Source organism: Scyliorhinus canicula, chromosome 17, assembly GCF_902713615.1.
Source record: "Scyliorhinus canicula chromosome 17, sScyCan1.1, whole genome shotgun sequence".
In the NCBI taxonomy this organism is placed as follows: Eukaryota; Metazoa; Chordata; class Chondrichthyes; order Carcharhiniformes; family Scyliorhinidae; genus Scyliorhinus; species Scyliorhinus canicula.
In genome coordinates, this window is record NC_052162.1 from 19,382,631 (window position 1) to 19,407,703 (window position 25,073).

Here is a 25,073-nt window from a genome sequence, read left to right on the forward strand (position 1 = left end):
GGGAGTGAGCTTGACCCTCACACACACTCACTCTAATGGTCATCTTTATTAGTTACTAATTTTGAAAATGATCAATTTATTGCTTTGCCATTGTTGTTCTTTTGCTCAGCAAGTTGCTTCCTTTCTTCAGACCTCAACATTATTTTTGAAATTCATGTTTAATATTATTCCAAACCTCATCTTTCTGAAATTTGCACATCAGCCACTTGAGTAAAAGAAATAGAAATGTTGCCTCTCATGTGACAAGGCTAGGCAGGCCTGGCATAACAGACACACGATGGACAAGTAGTTTCCTTTTGTGGCGAAGTTCTTATCATTCTATAATTAGTCATGATTAATCTGTGCAGCCAGGCAGTGTTCTTTGCGCAGTATGATGAATCTACAACAATGCACCATGTATCAAGGATGTGGCTTTAAAGTACCAGCAGAGCGTATAAAGAATTATGGCTTGTTTATTTTTGTACACTATTGTAGCTGATTTGGCTTCATGGTTAAAAGCTGTTGATATTAAGCACAGTTATTATGGACTATTTTTCCCAGAAAGGTTTGCTCCAGTTGCTGGCCTGTGTTGTTAGCTGAAGCTAGCTGGAGCTGAAAGTAGAAAGTAGCTGAAAAATAAGTCCCAACTGTTAGAAAGGAAAAACAATCCAACTCCCGATTGCTATGTGTTAACTCTGCTCTAAGGTGTGTGTGGATGTCAAAAAACAATGATTGCAGCAACTCATTAATTTCAACAGCACCTACTAAACCTGCAATCTCGACACCCAGAAGGACAAGGGCAGCAGATGCATGGGGTCACCACCACCTGCACGTTCCCTTCCAAGCTGCAACCATCTATATTGCTGTCATTTCACCTTTAGTTGGGCCAAAATCCCGGAACTCCCTCCCAATAACATTTTGGATATACCTGCAATTCATGGACTGCAGCAGTTTAAGAAGGTGCTCACCACCACTTTCTAAAGGGTAGATAGGGATGAACAATAAATGCTGGCTGAGCCTATAGCACCCACATGAAAGAGTTCAATAAAAGTCTCAGCTGTGGTGTCCTAGGTAAGTGGTTCTCAAGCTGACACCTGTGGACCTGACAGATCAAGGGTCTGTCTGGAGATATTTAGAGATACTTCATTTCATGAGCAGGCTGCCCTTATTTGGGGGCAATCCCGCAAAGGCACAGTGGTGGAGGGCAGTACATGGTCTATCTGAAGGAGAAAGGTTTCAGGTGGAGGTGAGTCAAGAGGCTGGAGCCAAGTGCGGCCGTCACAGGTTCAATGCAGAATGAGCAGACTGTCTTGCCATGGGGAGGAACGAGTATGAAGGAACGCTGAGATTGTTACGAAGATTGTTTGGTAAATTCCCAGTTACCGAGGGTGGCAGCCGCTGGTAAACAGGAAAAAACGGTCTCTTGGCCAAAGTACCCAGAGGATGGTGATACCTATGGAACTGTACTCCAGCCTTGTATTGAAAGGAGGGGAAAACTGGAGGGAGCTTTCATTTAGGACAGCTCAACCTGTTGAAAGTACCGCTGTGCCTTGCACATTTGGGACAGTTTGACCCACATGAAGTTGGAGTGTCACTGTGTGGTGAATCTGTGTGAATTGAGGTAGAATGTGAACAGTAGTATTTACAATCACACAGTCTATGATTTTAAGCTTTGAAACAATGAAGCCACCCCCCCCCCCATCATTCTTCGCCAAATGGAGCATTCTGACAAACCCCCAAAACGTCAACACCTTTACACTTAACGATTGAATGCCATTAATCCGGCAAATGTGTGCGTGTTGTCAAGCTAGGGTTGTATGTGTCAAAGTCCCCACCTTCTGGGAACTCCCCTCCCCTTTGCTTCCCCTGCTCCTCCCTTCTTGCTCTGACGGACTGGAGGGTGGCCCGAAAGGAGGTGCGATCTGTGCCGGCGATGAGCTGCTGCAGTTTGAGATAACGAAAGAGGGTGGTGAGGGGTGGGAGGGTAGAAGGAGCAGTAATATCCTGCTGCATCAGTAGCGCAGACGCCCAGAGGAATCTTCTGTTTCAGAAAAAAAGGGATACATTTGGCAACACTTAGTAACAACCCCATTGTTGCAGCCGCCGCTATCAGCTGGTCCGCGGGACACTGACAAGGGAGAAATTGAGTTGTAATTGATCACTGCAGAAACAGACAGGACGGAGCGTCAGACCGGTGGGCAGGACACTGCGAGGCGCCTGTGCAAAAGCCAAGGCTAAGGGGAGAGAGCTGGAGAAAACACTGGTCTGTATAAGCTTCCAAACCCACCATGGGCCACCCTCCGTTGGAGTTTAGCGATTGCTCTCTGGACAGCCCGGATTTCAGGGAGCGGCTGAAATCTTACGAGCAAGAGCTGGAGAGGACGAACAAATTCATCAAGGAAGTCATCAAAGACGGAACCTCGCTCATTAATGCCATCAAAAGTGAGTATTTTACGACAGGCGTAACCTTAAACACAGGGAGGGCGACATAGCAAATGGTTTTATCGAGGGGGAGAAGGAGATGAGATATTGGAGGGGGAGATAAAATTCTCCGGCCTCCTCGCAGCGTGTTTCCCGACGGCGGCATCTTCTGGTCCCGCCGCTCTCTATGGGATTTCTCATTGAATCCCCCCCCGGCCCCCTGGAACCCGCCGTGTGGGTGCGCCGTCGGCGGGACCGGAAGATCCGGCCGGCATGAGCAGCCGGAAGCTCTAGGTTTCTCTAGCTTGGAAAATGTTGCTGAATTTGGAGAAGCTTGCTCGGCTGTAACTGCATGGCAGCCTCGTTATTGTGGATGTAATATCCGCTGCTGTGGATGCAGTCTGGAAGCTCACGTCCTGAGCTGCTTTGTGCAGGGGTGGTGTGGGTGTATTTGGGTATTTCTATTGCTACAAGCCAAACCGATTAGTGCCACTCGAGTGTTCAGATGGGATGGAGCAGAGAGACCTTTATGTGCTGGAACTGAAGGTCCCTGTTGATGAGAGCTGTTTACTAAACCAATAGGCCCCTAACCCCTCTGGCATCATGGTGCAAAGCTAGCCTGCAGTATGTTCGAGGGCAGCTTGTAGCCAATTTCTCTCCTAAATCAGTTGGTGCAATCTTGATGATTGTCACTTGACAACAACAACTTGCAACAGTAAAACAACATTTATATAGCACCTTTTTAATCCAGATGTAAGGAGGGATTGCAGAGTTTGGACAGCTGACGGCAAGGACAAGATTGATGGGGGCTAAGTGGGTGTAGGCACAGTTGGTCAGAGTTGGAGTATCTCTGCATTCTGGGAGGGTTGGAAAGGTTGGTGGAGGCGACAGAGATTGAGGTGAGGCTGTAGGGGAATTTTGACACCAGGATGAGCATTTTAAAATTGATATCCTCTGGCTGATTGTCAGCTGCTGTGAACCTTTCAATATTCCTGCTGAAAATCCTGGTCCCTATGAAACAAAAAAAATAGAAACACAGTCACCTCCCATGTGCAATGATGTAATTACGTTATGGAGTACAAGAGGTGTATAAGTTATGACAGGTTTGAATAAGGTAGACAAGGAAAACTGTTCCCATTGGCTTATGGTAGACAGACTAAGTGACAGAGATACGTTTTGAGTAAGCGATGCAACGGGATTGTGGAGTGGAATTTTTTTATGTAGCGAATGTAATGACCTGGAACTCACTGCTCACAATGGTAGTGGAAGCAGAGACTGGCAATAATTTCAAATGGCAATTGGATGGTCACTCGAAGGGAATAAACTTCCAGGATGCGGGGATAGAGTGGGGGAATGGGATTCTCTGGATGATTCCAAGGATAGCCAACGTGATGGACTGAATGGCTGTAAATTACTCTACGTCTCTCATAAATCATAAATACACATACTAAGAGCTTTAATAGAAATATTAACTCAAAGAAGGTCTTCAGGGATATATTTACAATACTGTTATATTGAGCAACCTTGATGTATTGAAGGTATTTGAAGCAGTATGGTTGAAGATACAAATGTTGCTCAACAGCTCACGTGCCTTATACTTTCTGTTTTTTTAGTTTATTTTAAAAAACCCAACCTGAAACAGCAGCACGTAGCTGATTCAAAGTCATGACTCTGGTGTTTTGTCTCTTGTTTGAATATCTGTGTCTGTCTCTCTGACACCTGCTTTAAACTCCCCTCTCTCGTCTACTCGTATGTCTTGGATTTGGTGCCTTCTGATGGGCATTTCCTTATTTCCAGCTCTTGGGATCAGCATATGTTACTTGCCACTTTGGGGTCAGCAGGCTGTGGTAACGTAATGAGACATTTTGTGGTAAGTTGTATTGCTCATTATGATGCTTGGGAGGATTGTGTGGGGCCTGCCCACCAAGTGTTCAATACCATTGTGAAAGCAGTTATTGAAGTATTTAAGGAGCTGTTCTATAAAAATAAATATTCCATGTAGCTGGTTTATCTTCTGTCATCATCTTTCTCTCCTATCTGGCAAGGACCAGTTTGTCCTTTGTGGGTTTTTTCTACTCTTGTCCTTCCCCAGTCACCATAGTCAAATAATGTACAAACATTTAACATTTTTACACTTAAATGAACTTGAATTGAGTGCCGATCCTATTGGAAAAAGTAATATGGTTTAACTTAAGCAAATTCATTATTGGGCAGAAGGAAGCTTTTGTTTTCGGTTTTGTTACAAATCCCATGCCCCAGCTACCATTTCCAGCAACTGTAGAGATTGTATCAGATTGCTCATAACCTTGGTGTCATGCTTGACCCCGAGATGAGTTTCCAGTCACAAATTTGTGCCATCATGAGGACAGCCTATTTCCACCTCTGCAACATCACCTAATTTTTGTTACACCTCAACTCATCTGCAGCGGATATCCTCATCCAGCCCTTTCTTACTTCTAGACTTGATATTTCAAAACACTTGCCCATTCCCGCTAATTCCCTCCCATTCTATCAGAAGTAAATTGAGATCATCCAAACACCTATACCCATGTCCTTCTGCACAACAACACTCATCACCCCCAATTGGCTCCAGGTTATGCAAGGCCTTCATTTTAAATTCTCATCCTCATTTTCAAGTTCCTTTGTGACCTTATTCCTCCCTATCTCTCCAATCTCCTCCTCCACAACCGTCCGATATCTGTGCTCATCTAATTCTGATCTCTTGAGTGTCTTCAATTTTAATGGCTGCCTTGGGCTTTGGGTTCTGGAGCTCTCCGTAAGCTCCCTGTTTAAAACTTACCTCTTTAACAAACTGTTGGCCATCTGCTCTGATATCGCCCTCTTTGGTCCAGTGACTTGAGCTCCTTTGATGTCCTTGGGACTATTTTTTAATCTTGAAAGTGCGCAAAAAAAAATAAGGGGCTGGATTCTCGGCACCCTCCACACCCTCCCGTACCGGCCTCCCTGACAGGCGCCGGAATGTGGCGACTAGTGGCTTTTCACAGTAACTTCATTTGAAGCCTACTTGTGACGGTTGTAAGCGGTTTTTCATTTTCCATTTTTTTTTCAAATCACGGCCGGTGCGGGGGTGGAGAATTGATGTTCCCGCAAGAAATTGACCGCTGCCGATTCACGGATTCTGTGGGCCCCCAAAGAGTGGGGTACCCGGGGAGTACACCGTGCTGCCTGGCACCTACCTGGGGCCATTGCCAGAGGCCTGCTCAGCCATTCTCCGCCCCCTGATTGACCAAGTCCCGATGGCGTGGAACTAATGTGCTCCAGCCAGTCGGGATACTCGCATGGCGGCTGTGGACTCAGTCCGTGGCCGCCCAGGTCGGGGCAGGGCCGATCGGAGACCTTTATAATTGGCCGGGGATAGCTTGTGCTGGGGTTGAGGGTCGGGTGCATGGATGAAAGGGGGGGTCTCTATTGTGGGTCTAGCTCCATGGTCTGAGTCCACCATGGAGCACGGAACGGCTGCTGAAGGCCTCCAACCTGCAAGTGCGGGTGCCAGTATCTGCAGCAAAAGCTGCGAGATCTACTCCAGGTCCCTGCTAGCCCTCTGCAGGACTTGGAATTCGTGTCCCTTTGAACCAAGTAAAACTTTACCATTTTGACGCCGGTGTGGGGACCTATCCAGCCCAAGTTATTTATTTGGCTTCCCAATCAATTAGATTAAAATGTCAATTTATTTTCTTTTGCCTTTGGGGCCTTGATTGTTTGGATAACTGGTTTATAACCGTTTACCATTTTTTCACCACAACTTTACATGTTTTCCTGTCGTCTGCGATGGAGTCCTTTTTTGAAGTTATGTACCTGCATGCTCTGAGCCCAGATGTATCAGATGGATATCCTTTTAATGGGGCATATTATTTTTGTGATGCCTTTCCCTTTGTCCTCTCTTCCACCCACCTTGCTCGCTCTCTCGCTCTCTCGCTCTCTCGCTCTCTCGCTCTCTCGCTCTCTCTCTCTCTCTCTCTCTCTAAAATACACAGAGTACAAATTTGGCTGGAGATTAGGGTGAAGCAGCTTCTACCTGGGGATTAGGGTGAAGCAGTGTCTGTTTAATTTCAATGACAGCATCTTTCCATACAAGTTGCCAAGAATAATTAATGTAACCAGAGCCACCATCTCCTTATGGGAAGTTGTACAGAGAAGCATCATTACAAAGTTAACATGCAGATGTTCTTCCAAATTATGGCATTTTATAAGTAAAGTGGTATTTGTAACTCCTGAGGATGGAGAAATCTTTCTTGCCCTTCAAAAATCTCCATATAACATGTTTTACACACATGAAAGTAGGCAGATAAATAGGATTTTGTTTTAACACATCACCTGAAAGATGATACTTCCAACTTTGTAGCAATCTGGGAAGCTATCTATGGAGGAGGATGTGAAACTAACATGATTGTTGCATTCAAAATTACCCCAATGGCTTTAAAAAGAGATTATTGTCATAATATACACCAGTATATCATGGTGCAGACACACACACTGATGGACATACTGTTGCTCGTTATGCTTTCCTAAATTTGCTCTGTTTTAATTACCTTTGCTCAAGAGTCGCCAGGTATCTTTGTGATACCACCACAAGGTTCAAAACCGAATACTGATCAAAGACTCGATACACCAGTTAGTAAGTTTGAAATCAATGCACATTTATTTACACACGCAGTCAATTATTACTCATGCACAAACTCTGCTCACTAAACTACAACTACTACTAAAAGCCTATACTTAGCTTCGAGTGGCCCACTCAGTCAGAGGAACAATGGCCGTTGCCCGGTTCTGATACTGCTGGCTTCGAACTGGTATAGAATAGTAGCTAGGAGCATCTATCTCGTAGCGTGCGTTGACCTTAGACTTACTTGGCTGGTGCTTGGCGGGCCTCTCGTTGCTGAGAGCCAATGCCAAGATGAAGGTGAAGAAGAAGAGAGCGCTCTGACCTTGAGGACTCTTCTTTATACCCCAAAGGGTTTTGCGTCCTTCTGGGCGGATCCTGGACTTAGTCCCAATTAATTGGACCTTGTCCCAATCGTTTGTATTGATTCTCTCCAATAACGGGGTCGTTCCCCGATCACTGGGCGGGCCCTAGGTAACCGTTGGCCTGCCTTCGTTTTAGTCTCCACTGGCGCCGGGAAGTCTGCCCTGGTACCGATTGCTTAAATGTTTCTCTTTTGTACCCGGAGATAGCGCATTACTATGCTAATGGCTTGTAGTATCGGTCTGTCTGGGACCTGCAAGTTGCAATCCACAGGCAAACCTTGCACCTGCTTGTTTTCCTAGCACTGTCCAATTTTCCCTGTACTCTTTGTGAATGTCCATTTTGGAATCGGGACGTGGCCACCCCAGGTGGCTACAATACAGTAGGACCAATCAACATGCATAACACCGCAGCCGATCACCAGTTAGAGCACACTTACTATAAGGACAGAGGGCATCAGTTTTCCCACTCATTCGGGATGCAACCTTTCAGAAGTACAGAGCTGACAGCTTACAGCACAGATCCTCACCATGTGCTGAGTGATTAGACTGGTTAGGATAGGCTCAGGTCTTTAGTTAATCTAACATCGTGTTAACCCACAGTAAGAGTATGTTGAACAGTTTATAGTTTAATAAAATAGTGCTGTACTATTTTAAGTGTTGGTGGCCTGTATGTGTTCCACCGATCCACAGCACCCAAAACATCAATTATTTGAGTGCCAACTTGCTTAAATTACTGACACATGATCAGCCCCACTATGGACTTGAACGTGCAACCCAAATTGACAATTTATTTTAAAAAAGTTTTTATTAAGGCCTTTATAGGGCAGCACGGTGGCGCAGTGGGTTAGCCCTGTTGCCTCATGGTGCCGAGGTCCCAGGTTCGATCCCGGCTCTGGGTCACTGTCTGTGTGGAGTTTGCATATTCTCCCCGTGTTTGCGTGGGTTCCACCCCCAGCACCCAAAGATGTGCAGAGTAGGTGGATTGGCCACGCTAAATTGCCCCTTAATTGGAAAAAATTTATTGGGTACTCTAAATTTATTTTAAAAAAATTAAGGCGTTTATATAAACAAGAGCAAGAACATAATAAATAACTAGCTAATCAACACCCCCTATCCTTCCCTTATCCGCCATGTCCTGGCTTCCCCGTCCCCCTCCCTCTGCGGACACCTCAATGGTCCTTGAAGAAGTCAATGAATGGCTTCCGCCTCTGGGCAAACCCATCGACCGACTCTCTCAGGACATACTTGATTTTTTTCCAACTTCAGGAACTCCACCAGGTCGCTCAGCCACACCCCCGGTTTTGGTAGCTCTGGGTCCCTCCAGCCAAGCAAAATCCATCTCCGGGCTACCAGAGAGGCAAAGGCTAGGACAGTAGCATCTCTCGGCCCCCTGGACTCCGGGTCTTCCGAACCTCCAAATATCTCTACTTCTGGACTTGGGACCACCAGCACCTCGGACATTATGCCCGCGAATCCCTTCAGTTTCATACATGCCCTGAACATGTTTTGTGGGCCTCCCCACGCACCGCCCATACCTATCCTCTTTCCTCTCGGAAAAACCTGCTCATCCTGGTCACCGTCATATGCACCCTGTGAACTACCTTAAACAGGATAAGGCTGAGCCTTGCACATGACGAGGATGTGTTCACTCTCCTCAGGGCCTCTTCCCACACCCTGTCCCCGGACCTGTAAATATCTAAATCCGTTCCCTCTGGGCAGCTCAGATTCCTCCTCCAGGTCCCCTAAACTCGCAAAGCAACCCCCCACAAACAGGTCCCCAAACAGCTTGATCCCAGTCTGTCGCCACCCTCGAAACCTCACATTCAGCGCCCCCTGGTGCAAACCTGTGATTGTCACAAATCGATGCCCACAATGAGGCACCTTCCAACCTCCGGTGCTGCCGTCACTGCCCCCATACCCTCAGGGCTGCCACCACCACTGGGTTTGTGGAGTACTTGGCTGGCAAGAATGGCAGAGGTGCTCCTAAACTCGTACCCCTACAAGAGGCCGCCTCCATCCGTCCCCATGTCCCGACCCCTTCCCCACTTCCTAACCATGGCTATATTAGCTGCCCAATAATAATTCATTATATTTGGCAAGGCCAGCTTCTCCCCCCCCCCCCCCCCCCCCCCCCCCCAGCCCTTCCTCCCCACCGCCGCCCCAACAACATCTTCTTAACCCGCGGGGTTTTCCCCGCCCACACAAACCCCGAGATCAAAGCATTAACCTTCTTAAAAAATGATTTTGGGACAAAGATCGGGAGGTTCTGAAAGACAAATAAGAGCCTTGGCAGCACCGTCAGATTCACTGTCGGCACCGGCCCCACCAGGGACCGTGGCAACACATCCCACCTCTTAAAATCCCCCTTCATCTGCTGCACCAACTAAGTCCGGTTCAGTTTATGCAACTACGCCCATCCTTGCACTACCTGGATGCCCAAGTATCTGAAATTCACCCCCACCACCTTGAACGGCAGCTCTCCCAACCTCCTCTCCTGCCCCCTGGCCTCGATCGGGAACACCTCGCTCTTCCCCATATTTAGTTTGTATCTGGAAAGCTGGCCAAACTCCTCCAGGATACTCCTGATTCCCTCAATGGCACCTAATGGGTCTGAAATATACAGCAGCGGGTCGTCTGCATACAGCGAGACTCTGTGCTCAACCCCCGCACAAACCCTCTCCAACTCCTTGACAGATTGACAATTTAGTGTAGCATTGAGGGAGCACTGCACTGTTACGTGCGATGTTTCCGAAATGAGATTAGAACTGAGGCCCTGTTTGCAGTTAAACTGGGTGTAAAAGATCCCACTGCACTATTTGAAAGGGAAGCATCCTTAGTCAAAATCATCCAATAACCAAAGCTGCCAAAAATAGATCATCTGGCCAGTCATCATTTGCTGTTTTCAGAATCTTGTACACAAGTTGGCTGTTGCATTTTTGAACGACTTCAATGCATAGTATGATTCCCTCGGCTTGAGGAATAAGGCTCCCCATAACCTCAACAATGGACTTGCTCCGCAACCTCAAGAGCAATGCCCCCTGTATTTACTGTACTTTTGAAGATGGGCCTGACCAGTCCCTGCAAAAGGGTGACTCTTCAATGTAATTTCAGAGTGTCCTCATCAGAGGTGCTCCGCTCATGGAGGCAAAATTAAAGTGGCTGCTTTTCCCCCAATGCTAATGATGATGCCCAAACAAGGAGATTCATTTGCTTACAGAACGCAAGAAGCAGCAATAGACCACATGACTGGTCGAGCCTGATCAGACACGATCGTACAAAAATGCAGCTGTGATGGATGCCGCAAAATATATTTATTTTCCAAGGACGTGCAACCTCTTTTGGCATGGAGAGTGTACAAATAATCAAAGAGTTTCTAAAATAATAAATGATACACATGTGATTCATTTTAGGAATACTGACTGATTGATTTATAGTGTTGCAGGAATTCTTCAAATCAAATCAAGTCTTTTAAGTTTGTTTCCTGGAGAGAAGAAATAAATGTTATAGTTTAGATCCAAATGTTGCAAAGGATGTCCCTGAGCAGAGTAACATCTTGCTGTAAGCAATCATTTGTCTGCAGCGCAGTCTTTCACTGGTCTATTTCAGCATAGTCAAACTGATTCCAATAGGTTCTCCACCAGGTTACAGTTAATGCTATGATCTGTGCTTTAGGATAACGGTCTCCCCTTTTGTTTGCAAAGCTAAAATGTTGAGCACCCCAGTGTCCTTGGTTAAATATACTATCTGGCGTAGCATAACCCACGTGAAAAGAAGGCAATCATGATGGGTAACTGGTAGGATTGTTGCAAATTACATCAGCACCAATGGGTTAGGAAAGGGAGCAAACACAATTCAACATTCACGCTTGTTCCCTACTGAGATTCTTGTTAGGAAGTGGGGTGGGGGGAGAATGACTAAAGCGAACTTGTGTTAAAACACAACATACCACTGCATCACTTGTATGCATGATGTCATTACTGAAATGTCATCTAATGCTCCAGGTCGTCTCTGTCCCACTCCTTTAAAATGTTTTGCCAAATAGTTTTCCAAAAAGAACAGTGTCCCTTTTTATAGAATTTGACAAGCTTGGTGACCTGTGCGCATGCCCCAAACCTCCCACAGAAGCTGTCCACAAAGATGTTCTGTCCCAACAATTGGAGGCGCAATTAACCTAAAATAGCTGGCAGTGGGCTGTGATAAGAGCAGACTTCTGCATTCCCAGGGCTTGTTCCTGAAACCTAGGGCAACCATTATATGGGACTGTGTCAGCCATCGTGTGGCCTGTGAACTAAAGTATAATCGACCTAGTGTGCAGGAAAATGTTCAACTCAGTAAAACACTGAGATATCTTGAGGGCTTGTAATGAGGAACTTTGCTGTAATCTTTCCGTCAAGAGGGTTGAGGTTGAATAATGGGAACTGTTGTCGTTGTTGACTCATTCAGAGAATCAAATCTGCTCACTGAGTACAGGGCCTTCTGGATTATGTAATGTATTTAGAAATGAAATGAGGCCTCAGTCAATAAAAACTGCCAGGTTTACACTTGCCTTAGGTCCACATGCAAATTGCACAAAGAGATCAGCGATTATAGATATATGTAGGAGTTACAGCACAGTGACCGGCTATTTGTCCAACCAGTTCACATCTGTATTTATGTACACTCCCTGAGCAAACAGTCCTAATCACATTTGCCAACCTTGCTTGTGTTTTGTGTCTATTTTTCTTCTTCCAGCTTTCCAATCCAATCTTGAATGGTAATTGTTTCTACCTCCAATTTTAAATCCTGAGAGTAAAGCCCCAACCTCACCACTTTGTTTTAATCATCCATCCCTCATTTAAGATCTTTTAACTACTCCTGCCGCATTCTTTCACAATTTATACACTTTGAATCTTATTGTTCTCATGGAAGTTTCAATTTTCCCAGTATTTCATTGTAGTTGTATTTCCTCCTTTGGCAGAGTTGTACTCAATCTATAATGTGTCATTAATCCTCAACCTCTTCCCGCCAAAGCAGAGCATAATACTGTATATAGTTCAACAATTTGAGATATCGTATAGGCTCATCATTTCCTTCTAGCTTTTATATTGTATATATCTTGTGGGTGGAAACAACCCCTTCGCAACCCCAGTGCTGTCCTGAATAGCGTGTTTAATCTGTTCTCTGCTCTTCCACAACACCAATTGTGCTTTCATTCAGTGTATAATTTCTGCTGCTATTTTATCAAAATGTATCAACTTTGGTCATTCTCTGACCTTCCCAGTATCCCCCTGCAGTTTCCTTTGAACTATGGTTTAATTACTTCTGATTATTTTGTCTTCATGTGCATGATAATGTATTTCTTCAGCTTTGTTCAAGTAGAGCATGAATGCTGACATGGACTAGTTAGGCCTGTTTCTGTGTAATGTGTTTTGACTATGTGTGTGTGTGATCACATTTCACTAAATATGATTGTTTATCCACTGCAACCTCCTCTCCAGGCAGTCCTTTCCTTGTTGTGCTGGTGTTTCCAATTCATTCGGGGCAGCACGGTAGCATGGTGGTTAGCATAAATGCTTCACAGCTCCAGGGTCCCAGGTTCGATTCCCGGCTGGGTCACTGTCTGTGCGGAGTCTGCACGTCCTCCCCGTGTGTGCGTGAGTTTCCTCCGGGTGCTCCGGTTTCCTCCCACAGTCCAAAGATGTGCGGGTTAGGTGGATTGGCCATGCTAAATTGCCCGTAGTGTCCTAAAAAGTAAGGTTTGGGGGGGGGGTTGTTGGGTTACGGGTATAGGGTGGATACGTGGGTTTGAGCAGGGTGATCATTGCTCGGCACAACATCGAGGGCCGAAGGGCCTGTTCTGTGCTGTACTGTTCTAATGTTCTAATCATTGGAAACAGGACAGATGAAGTTGATGTCACTTGCTGGTTTCCAGCTTCGAACTGTATGACCCTTTACTTTAAAAAAAAAAAAAAATCTGTTGTCTGGAAGTGTGCTAGACCACTGGTGGAATTTAAATTCGAGTAATCTGGATTGAAAAGTAGCATCAGTAATGATGACCATGAAATTATTGTTGATTGTCGTAAAAACCCATTTGGTTCACTAATGCTCATTAGGGAAGGAAATCTGCTGTCCTTACCTGGCCTGACCTACATGTGTCTCCAGACCCACAGCAATGTGGTTATGAAATAGTATGGCAAGCAAATCAGTTTCAGGGTAGTTAGGAATGAGCAACACGTGCTGTCCTAGCCAACGACGCCCACAACCCCAGCTAGAATTTAAAAAAATTGCTTGTACATCCTCAGTTGATTGCAGGCATGGCTAAGTGATTTGCTGGGCTACCTAAGGGAGGATTAGGAGTCAGCTACGTAGTATGGAACTGTAATTCTGTGTCGGCCTGGCATGTTACTTTTCCATGGAGGGTATTAGTGACCTATGCTGATCCAACGGCAATCATAGAGCATAGAACATACAGTGCAGAAGGAGGCCATTCAGCCCATCGAGTCCGCACTGACCCACATTGAGCCCTTGGTTCCGCCCTATCCCCGAAACCCAATAACCCCATCTAACCTTTTGGACACTAAGGGAACTTTGGTATGGCCAATCCACCTAACCTGCACGTCTTTGGACTGTGGAGGAAACCGGAGCACCCGGAGGAAACCCACACGGACACGGGTGGAACGTGCAGACTCCACACAGACAGTGACCCAGCGGGGAATCGAACCTGGGACCCTGGCGCTGCGAAGCCACAGTGCTATCCACTTGTGCTACCATGCTGCCCACAAATGGTTGTCATTCTGGTATCAGCTAAAATGTGACCACGGAATTCAATTCCACAACTTGCTACAGTAATTGCAAGTCCATGAGTTTGTTATCAAAGTAATTTTAGTGTGATTGTAAGGAGAATTTAAACACCATTGCCAAACCTTGCTGAACGTGGAATCTCTGAGCCAAACCTGGGTGACACAATTCTGCTGGTGACAAAAGTTGTCACCCATTACCACAGACAGAACAGCAAAAGCTGTAGACCAGTGCCTCTGATTTGCTGAAATTCTGCAGTGGTTGATCCATAGATTTCATAGAATTCCATAGAATTTACAGTGCAGAAGGAGGCCATTCGGCTCATCGAGTCTGCACCGGCTCTTGGAAAGAGCACCCTACCCAAGCCCATACCTCCACCCTATCCCCATAACCCAGTAACCCCACCTAACACTAAGGGCAATTTGGAGCCCAAGGGCAATTTAGCCTGGCCAATCCACCTAACCTGCACATCTTTGGACTGTGGGAGGAAACCGGAGCACCTGGAGGAAACCCACGCAGACACGGGGAGAACGTGCAGATTCCACACAGACGGTGACCCAAGCCGGGATTCGAGCCTGGGACCTTGGAGCTGTGAAGCATTTGTGCTAACCACTATGCCACCGTGCTGTCCAGGCTAGGTGAACTTTCGTTTGATGGCGGCAAAAGGAATAATGCTAAAATTGGGCGGCATGTGACAGCCTTGTGAAAGTGCTGACCAATCAAAGCAGAATGGTTGAACCTAAGTGACTTTTCTCTTGCGAGATCAGCAAAACCAGTGAGAAAGTCAAAACTGTCGATTGGAGTAACGGTGACGTTTAGAAAGCAAATGAAAAACCCTAGCATTAAGTGTAAAGTGGAGATTGTGAAGCAGTGGGAGATTCCATTGTTGGGTTTGTTCACCATTATGAAAGCCACAATGAACATCTCAGAACAGTTTGACAAGCAGGCATTCTTTGCAGCAAAAAGGAGGATGACGCCTATCCTGACTTTTGAGGAAGCTCTGCTAATGTGGTTCAAGGCAGCCCGAGCAGAAATCATACCCATGTCCGGCCCAATTCTTCAGAAAAGGGGAGTCACCATGGTGAAGAGGCTGAGACACCTGGAGTTCACCTGTAGTGATGGATGGCTGGACTGATCAAGACAAGACACGGCATCATCTTCCACATGGTAAATGGTGAGGGTGCTACTGTTACGACAGCAATGGCACATGATTGACGCCGAATTGGCCTTAACCACATCTTTAATGAGTATGCACAAAGAGACATTTTTAAAGTGGATGCAACCAGACTATTTTAGCATTTTTTGCCAGACAGCACTTCGATATTTAAGGGGAATGTGTGGAAAGTTGGAATGCGGGGCAAGAAACGTTGCAGTGCTATAGTCCATGCCAACATGGAGGGCACCGAAAAGCAGTAGCGTCTTGTGATGGGCAAGTCCAAAGACCCACGGTGCTTAAGTCATGCAGTATGAGGGCTGCCTGGATAACCTCCATACCTCAAATTCTGAATCAGGAAAGTGGACAAAAATGGATCAACAAAAGAAAAGGAAAATTATAATTATTGCAGGCCACCGCTTCCCGTACCCTGACATCGCTGATCCCAAGACTGATGAGGAGATGTTCTTGACCTTCCAACACCAGACTCTAAATCAGTGTGTGATCAGGAACTTTCAGTGGGTGATTAGGAACTTGCAAAACCCGTTACCGACAGTATCTGAATCTCAGATTATCAAGGCCATCGATAAGAATCAGGAATACATTCTCTCTGTACTAGAGGCTATGTTGATGCTGAAAAGGGCATTGAAGATGGTGAAGGAAGCCACAAATCACAAAGCTGCTTGAACCACACTGGGTTCACACAGGCCAGAGCTGCACTAAACCAATGGGAAAGAGGAGGAGCAGGGTGACCCGATTCAGTCAATCTGATGACGAGGGACCTTTCACTCGCCTGAGGGAGGTGATTCCAGCAGAGACAGTCATGCAAATGTACGTGGAGATGGATGACTCCATACTCTGCATGACGGAACTGACAGACGATGCCATTGTAGATGCAGTACGTTCCTCAGCAGAGAAGGCCGATGGCCCTGATGACTTGGGTGAATGCCTGCCTCCCTTTTCCCTAGCCAATGCTGCAGAGGTGGTGGAGATGCTACAGGAATTTGCACTGCAACACGAACACAGCAAAAACATGTTTGACTGCATTGACAACTTGGTGGAATTCATCGTGCGCAACTAGAAACAGATATTTCTCGAAGACAATCCCTGGCTTTTCCAAAGATAGCAAAATGTCAACTATGAAAGAACAAAAGGGATAAAGACTTTCTCACTTTCTTTTGCTGCGTTTTATTGTGTGTCTTTTATTCGGTATTTGAATCTGAAAAGTAATATAGTAAATCAGTAGGAATATCGAATTACATAGAAACGCATTCATGTGGCAAATTGGGACTCATCAGCTTTCACGAATCTCTGTTTAATCTGGAATTGAAGGAGGCTCCCCTGGGATTTGACTCATCGACAGATTGTTGTAGTTCTGGATCTTGGGAGTTAGAAAATAAAGCTGTGCACTCTTATTGTGCTCTTACATTGTACAATATGTCATCCCAGTGACGAGAGGAGTACAGACCAGAGATTTAAGTGATTGATTTTCTGTAAAACATTTCCAATTCACAGAGGGCAAACTATGTATGAAAAGAAAAAGCAGTGACTGAACCCCTTTCGCTCACCTAGTTGGGACAACCCTGGGGATCCTGGGTATAATATTTGGCTTTTACCAATTGTGGTGTTAGAACTGCTCTCCGACTTGAAGGAAAAGATTGGTTAGAGTTCCGTTCTAATAGATGCAAGGTGGCATGATAGTTTTATCCAGAGTAATAAATGACTGGTTGAGTTTACATTTACAAAAAAATTAATAAATCTTTCAAAAGTAAAGTTGAAACAATGTATCAGAATCTATTCTGGGAGTTACAAAAGATTGCAAGAGCTCTTTTTTCTCTTGGTATTAATCTGCAGAATGTGTGGAGAGCTTGAGGAACAAGTTAACGGGGATTCATTGTAGGCAAGTGTTGGCTGCTTTGGTAAATCAAGTTTCCTGTTTTTTTATAAATTTAAAGTACCCAATTCCTTTTTATCCAATTTAAGAGGCTATTTAGCATGGCCAGTCCACCTACCCTGCACACCTTTTGGTTGTGGGTGTGAGACCCATGCAGAAGGGGAGAATGTACAAACTTCACACAGATAGTGACCCGGGACCGGGATTGAACTTGGGTCCTTGGCGCCGTGAGGCAGCAGTGCTAACCACCGGGCCACCCGTCAAGTTTCCGGTTCACTTTTGCTGAACTATCTCGCTAAAATGTAATCATGTCTTGTAATCAAATGTGTGCACTTCCAGTAGGGGTCACTTGATCACTATCCAGTGATCCTCATTGGAATGTATGTCTAAGTGGAAGTTGGTGCGCATTGAATTAGAGTTGACTGCGATGTTTTGGTCAGTTAGCTTGGTGACTGTAGAGTTCAGGCTGTGTTTGATTGTCACTTGGGGAAAGGTTCCAGAAGGTGGCAATCTGTTCTCCATAAAATGCCAGTGCCCTCAAGATGTGGAGGAAGGAGAGTGATGAGCAAGTGTTTTGGAAGGAAATATTTTTGCATCATCGAGGCCAGCGTAGATCACAGAGCAGAGGCCTCCCGTCACTGGAAAGATCAATGTCGAGTAATGTCAATAAAAATGAGATTCATGTTTGCTTGTCTATGTTAGACATTTAATAGTTCTTTACCTTCACTTGTCACAAATTAAAAGTGTTCCAATAACCACAGCTAATATGGTGAGAAGCTAATGGTTTTCAACACAAACTGCTGTTTCAAAATTAATCCTGCCCCTATATTTGCGCTGGCTCAGGTTAAAGATCATTCCTGGGATTTTTCTGGTGTGTGCGCCTGAGCTACGTGCACGTGGGCAGATCCATGGAGCATTAATAGATTCATAGTCTTCGGTCTTGCGGGTTGCAGGTTCATCTCCTGTTCTTTACTCTGCTGGATAAATCCAGCAATCACCAGGTCACGTTTGGTCAACTTGTTTTGACCATTGTAGCTCAGTCGGGATATATTTGTCTTTCACAAAGTAAGCCGAAACCTGCCGACAGGTTTCAGAGAGAGGAACTTGTTCTCCAGGCTCCCAACCAACTGCAAATTAATAGAGTTCCGGTAACCTTATCTCATATTCAGAAATGATTGTTTCAACGATACAGTGAGCCTTTTAAATGTTTCAAATTAGATTCCTAGCATTTTCTGAGAACAAGCAATTATTGTTTGCTTTTGAGCACGCTGCCAGTTCCGCCTATCAGAATGGGATAGTAACCATGGGCACAGAAGAGCTTGACATCATATTGCAAGCTTTAATAACTTAATTGCAATCTGCTTCTTGACTGCTCTGATGGTTGACCAAGTTTTGCATGTACAATGAGGGGAATGCACCGTTGCATTCTGAATTTGACTGAAGATCATCCAAACCTTATTATGAGGTTGGGACCCTACGTCAGGAAACCTCCCCAAGGCTGCCCTGTGTGGATCTGAGACACCCACAGCTACTTTTAAACTGCCAGGTCCATTAATAGCCAGTGCTGGTGGGCCAATAGGAGGTCATCCAGTCGTGACACATCAGCAATTCCACCTGGCGGGATGGTAGCTGCCAAAGCAGGTGAGGAAGGTGAAGAAGCCTTGGTAAGTTGCTGTGGTACACCTTGTAGTGGGACCCACATTTTTGCCAGCCGGCTGACCTTCACGACACATGCCGTGTTCGCTTACCATGTGAAAGAAGAGCCTGCTTGGTCCTCATGATCTCACATGAATCAGGTTCAGGAAAGGGCCCTGTGCGTATTAGGTGCACACTTCAGCCAGTTCGTTTTGTGCTATCTTCATTTTTATGAAAATGGAAAATCCAACCTCGCGAAGTATGTCATCGTGAAAGGCAATAGCAACAAAATTCTTGTTTTGCTCAGCATTGGATACTCCTGAGAGATGTTACTCCAGAACACTGACCGTCTCATAGGCTTTTGGCATATTTTGAATGTGCTATCATCGGTCAGCTACAGCAGCTTGGAGTCAGCTGTAAGCTAATAACTGACTCTTGAGATCTCAACTTCAAAAGGCAGCACTTCTCTTTCAAAATCTGAAACTTCTCCACATTTGCCAGTACTATTCCCTGCATGAAACACACGGGCTTTGCATCCTTATTTGTGTTGGCACAATTGACAAAACCATACCTCCAAGAAATCATCTTTAAACTGCTTTGTTCCTGAGTAAGTTCCTTCTGTAGGCTGTTAATCAGAGGCCCTGGAGCTCTGTATACAGCTGACACTAGCACTGCTCTGTCCTGCCCTCGGCTCTCCTGAACAGCTCTGTCCAGCAAATTCTGTTGTGAGATTCTGTCCAGTAGGTACACTGCTATTTCAGGCTCTGGCTGTCTCTTAGTTTTAAGAAAATGATCCATTTTCACAGTCCTCTTGCCAGCAGCTGAAAAATGGAAGCAACTCTGCTCTGTGATTAGGCGCCAAAAGCACGTACAAGATGCTTGATGTCAAGTGTACGTGCAGGGTATATGATCTCCTCTCTGCTGCCGCTTTAAAATGAGTCAGTGGCCGCCCATTCTTAATGTAAAAGATGATAGTGGCCATTGGACACTTCTCCCGTGATTAGGACCACTGCGGGAAAGGCGCGACCAATCATTCTGCAACCCGCCTGATTCCTCTAATCAATGGTGCACCCCTCCCAGGTTGGTGGTGGGAGATTTGGTGCTGATAATACTGTTGAATGTAGTGGGACGATGTTAAGCTTTCTCTTGTTGGAGACGGTCATTGTCCAGCCATCGGGTAGTACGGATGTTACTTGCCACTTAGCAGCTCCGAGCCCGAATGTTGCCCATATTGGTGCATGTGGACCACTTGATTGGCGGAGGAATTGCAAGTGGAACTGAACACCATGCAACCATCTGAAAACATCCCCACTTGTGATCTGATGATGGAGGGGAATTCATGGATGAAGCAGCTGAAGATGGTTGAGCCTATGACACTGGCTTGAATCTCTGCAGCAATGTCCTGGGGGTGAGATGATTGGCCTCCAGCAACCACAACTCTCTTTGTTTGAGCTAAGCATGACTCCAACTAGTGGAGAGATCTTTTTCCTGATTCCCATTGACTTCAATTGTGTTAGGGCAGCATTGCATTGATGTCAAGAACTGCCACATTTATTTCCCCTCTGGAATTCGGCCTTTGTGTTCAAGTTTGGATCAAGGCAGGAATGATACTTAGTGATTGTGATGGAATCCAAAATGAGCATTGGTAAGTCGGCTAGTAGGTGAGTATTGTCAATGATGCATTCTGACACTTTGCTGATGATTGAGAGTAAGCTGAAGGGGCACTGTTTGGTTGAATTGAATTTGTCCTGCTTTTTATGGGCAGAACATTCCACTTTGTTGGGTAGCTGCTTTCACTGCAGCTATACTGAACAGCTTGGCTAGAGGTGAATCTAAGCCTCCAGCACCATAGCCAAGGATGCTGTCTGAGTCCAAAGCCATTTCGGTATCTAGTGTGCTGAACCATTTCTTGTTACTGAAGACTGGTATCTGTGATAGTGGCGGTTTTTGGAAGCAGAGATGGATCATTCATTTGACACCTCCAGCGGAAGATAGCTGCAAATGTTTGTCCTTTACACTGGCCTCTCCCATTGAGGATGGGGATGCCCATGGAGCTGTTGCCTCAGTTAGTTGTTCAATTGTCTGCCACATGTAGGATTACAGATCTTTCACCTAATGCGTTTGCTGTGGTATTGCTTCGCTCTGCCCATCGCACACTAGCTTTTTATTTAATGAATTGAACATTTTTCCCACCTGCTGTGATGAGGTTTGATGAGGACAGCGTGGTAGCACAGTGGTTTGCACTGTTGCTTCACAGCGCCAGGGTCCCTGTCTGTGCGGAGTCTGCACATTCTCCCTGTGTCTGCGTGGGTTTCCTCCGGATGCTCCGGTTTCCTCCCACATGTTCCGAAAGATGTGCTTGTTAGGTGAATTGGACATTCTGAATTCTCTCTCTGTGTACCCGAACAGGTGCCGGAATGTGTCGACTTCGGGGTTTTCACAGTAATTTCATGGCAGTGTTAGTGTAAGCCTACTTGTGACAATAAGAAAATGTATTATTATTATCAGTAGTCAAGTAACATAATTACCATGCTGCCATACCTGGTTTGTTTAAATACATTATCTCCTTATTTCCTCTAACCTCCCCATGGCCTCTGACTCCAACCTCTTGTGCATCCCTTTCTTTTTACTCCATCACCTGCTTAATCCTCATTGCCTCCCCAGACCCCGTCTTCTTTTACAGGCCTACCTATTTGATCGAGCTATTTGTTGTCCCTCCATATGTCTCCTGCTGTGATTCTGACCATTTTACTAACACCAATGAAGCATCTTGATTGGGCCATAGTGATGCATGTTGTAAATAACATTTAAAATACTGCATGAATATGGTATTAGAGGAGGGATTGTGGTGTGAGGTGCTGGGAAGGACGAATGCCTCAACTTGTGTGGGCGGTTGGGGCTGATAAGCTCAAGGTGGTGCGCAGGGCACACCTGACGGAGCCAAGGATGAGCAGGGTGTCTGAGGGGGTAGTGAGCGGTGTGGGATGGGCCCTGCTAACCATGTACATATGTTCGTGTCTTGCCCGAAGATGGAAAGGTTTTGGAGGTTATTTTTCAGCACCCGTTTCAGTGGTCTTGCATGTAGACATGTAGCTCGGTCTCCTGGGGGCAATGTTTGGGGTGTCGGACTAGCCAGAGTTGCAGACCGGTGTGGAGCAGATGCTTTAGCCTCGCTGATTGCTCGCAGGCGGGTTCTGTTGGGGTGCAGGTCAGCCTGTTCTTCGGCGTGGCTGGGGGACCTAACGGAGATCTTAGCACTGGAGAAGTGGGGGTGAGGGGGGAGCAATGGTGGGTTCCACAAGAGTTGCGTTTGTTCATTTCGCTTTTTGGAGAGCTGAGTACTGTCGACCTTTGAGGGGGGAGGGGCAGGGGATGGGGGAGGAGACTATCTTGTGTTGGAACTTTAATATATGATGGGTATGTTTCTTGTTATTATAAAACGGAAAATGTTGTAAATTTGAATAAAAAGGCTTTTTTTAAAACAAAAAGAAAAGACTACATGAATTTCATTTAAAAAAGCAGGGAAAAGCTATAAAACAGAACCCAGCATTAAATGAATCCCTCAAAAGCTAGTGATTTTGGTGGCGTTAGCTTCTGGAATGTATCAATAACATTTCTAATGTAACCAATACATAAAGATCAAACTGATAGCAAAAGAGTTAAAGTTGTCAAGACGATCTCTGCAGTTTTCATCTGGAGTCCTAATCGTGTCCCTTGAGCCAGAGACGAGTTTTATGCTTCATCTGTTGATTCAGTTCTCCCTTTTTGTTTCTCTGAGTCTAGAGGTGGTGGAGGGAGGTTTCTGGGGTTTGGTCTGTAGAGGTGGGGAGGGGGGGGCGGGGGGAGCTTTGTGGAGCTAACATTAGGGTGTGAGGAGTGATGGGTGTTTGTGTATTTTCTAAGTGGGTGGGTTGTGGGAGGTGCAGACTGTGGTGTTTGGCTATTCTCCAGTAGATATGCAACTGACCAGCTTACAGTGCCGTTCTGCAGTTCATAATAAGCAACACCGCAGATAATTAACCACAAGCCCTGCCACATCTCTATATGCAGGTTATGTATTCTGAAGTGGTTGAAGTTTGAGTTGCAGTTAATGCCTCATTAAGTTCCGCCCATTAAAAGGCATTCATTGTATTGCGATTCCTACATTATATGTCACCATTTGTTGTTCCAAAGCTGAAGTTTATATTTGACAATCAATGTCTTCATTCTGGCCGTTAGAATTGCAGAGCGGTTTCAATCACTTCAGATGCAACCATATTATTCAAACAAAATGGAAGCTTTGTCGAACACCCAAAATGTAAATGTGTGGAGCATTTCCCTGGTGCATTCAAATGTTCCAAGTTTCAATTAGGCTGCAGTTCAGATTCAAGACCAAATAATCTGGAAACTAAATATTTCACAAGAGGCACAATGGTTAGCACTGCTGCCTCAAAGTGCTGAGGACCCGAGTTTGATCCCGGCCCCGTGTGGAGTTTGCACATTCTCCCAATGTCTGATGTCTACGTGTCTCTCCTCTCTCCCTTTTTTCTCTCTCTTTTTCTCTCCCTTTCTTTCTCCTCTCTCTCTTTCTCTCTCTTTTTTTCTCTCTCTCTTTTTTTTTCTCTCTCTCTTTTCTCTCTCTCTCTCTCTCTCTCTCTCTCTCTCTTTCTCTCCCCCCCCATCCGAAAATGTGCCGGGTAGGTGGATTAGCCGCACTAAATTTCCCCTTAATTGGAAAAAAATAATTGGGTACTTTAAATTTAGACAAAAGAAATTCAATACATTGATTCCACCTCTCTTCTCCCCCCCCCCCCCCCCCCCCCCCCCCATATGCCTTTACCCCTAAGAGCGATATCTAATTTTGTTGGAGCGAATTCCACAGATTCACCACTCTGGGTAAATAAATTTCTCCTCACCTCAGTCCTCAAACTATGCCCCCGAGTTCTGGACTCCCCCACCATCGGGAACATTCTTTCTGAATCTATCCTGTCAGAATTTGTTAGAACATACAGTGCAGAAGGAGGCCATTCAGCCCATCGAGTCTGCACCGACCCACTTAAACCCTCACTTCCACCCTATCCCTGTAACCCAATAACCTCGCCTAAACTTTTTGATCACTAAGGGCAATTTATGATGGCCAATCCACCTAACCTGCACGTCTTTGGACTGTGGGAGGAAACCGGAGCACCCGGAGGAAACCCACGCAGACACAGGGGGAATGTGCAGATTCCGCACTGACAGTGACCCAGCAGGGAATAGAACCTGGGATCCTGGCGCTGTGAAGCCACAGTGCTATCCACTTGTGCTACCATAAGCTTCTATGAGATCCCGGCTCACTATGTTGAACCTAAACATAAACTACAAGTGTTACATGACATAATTGTAAAGTGGATATTTTACCTAATAATATCAGAGATGATGAATGGAAAATATACATGATGTAGATATCCCTGTCCTCCTTTAAAATCCTGTAAACTTTGATTGAATTCCTTCCTGCACTAATGCAAATACGAACTTGTCGTTTACCATGAGCGGGATCGCACCCTCTCTCTAAACAAACCAGCTCTGAACAGAGCACACTTCTTGTATACTGAAGGGTTTATTCTTTTGTTTGATGGTGACCTGCTGATTACTGAGAGAACCCTTTGATTGTCACTGAGCTATTGAGACAAATTTTCCTGGCTGATCACTGGGCAGTCACAATGCATCCAAAAGGAGGTATACCTGTGTCAGCAGTGCCCTTCACTCTGGGATGCACTGTGCTTGTTCCTGTAGTGATCTCTGTATATGTTAATACATGATTAGTTAATGTGCAGTCAGTACAGTCAGATGATCACTAGATGGCTACACTAACAGGAACTAGATAAGGAGTTTCCCGCTCTTTCTTAGTGTGTGTGTGCGTGTGTGTATTGCAGCGAGAGGTTAGAAGTGACCAGCTCAGAGTGTAGTGTATTATATTAATTTATTAATTGTTAATTTAATCTAATCTTAATTAATTCTATTACTAGTCAAAGTATTTTTTCCATTTCATTAACATGTTCCTCGAGACGCTCCAAGCCCAACCTAGGCAGAGCCGAACACTAGCTGAGGTGGCAAGGACGGGACTTGATTACATCTTGCAGCTGTCTCTCTGGCCTCCAGCTGGGGCGAGTGCCGTTGTTTTGGCTTCTGCAGAGGATCCAAGGTCATAGTGAGGCTAAAATTAAAAAAAAAAACTACCTTCAGGCCTGTTCAAGTTTCTCTCTCTCT

General features: G+C 45.5%; 1 protein-coding gene across 4 annotated transcripts in view; it reads left to right on the plus strand.

The window, feature by feature from the left end:
- Positions 1–1,777: 1,777 nt before the first annotated feature.
- LOC119952435 (oligophrenin-1-like) overlaps positions 1,778–25,073 on the plus strand; it is a 205,463-nt gene continuing 182,167 nt past the window's right edge. For 3 of the 4 annotated variants that reach the window (XM_038776182.1, XM_038776183.1, XM_038776184.1), the window contains exon 1: positions 1,780–2,421. In XM_038776182.1, coding sequence (XP_038632110.1) covers positions 2,268–2,421 — 154 coding nt within the window. In that variant the 5' untranslated portion in view covers positions 1,780–2,267. Of the gene's footprint in view, positions 2,426–25,073 lie in introns of all 4 variants that reach the window. The other variant, XM_038776185.1, reaches the window with a different exon arrangement.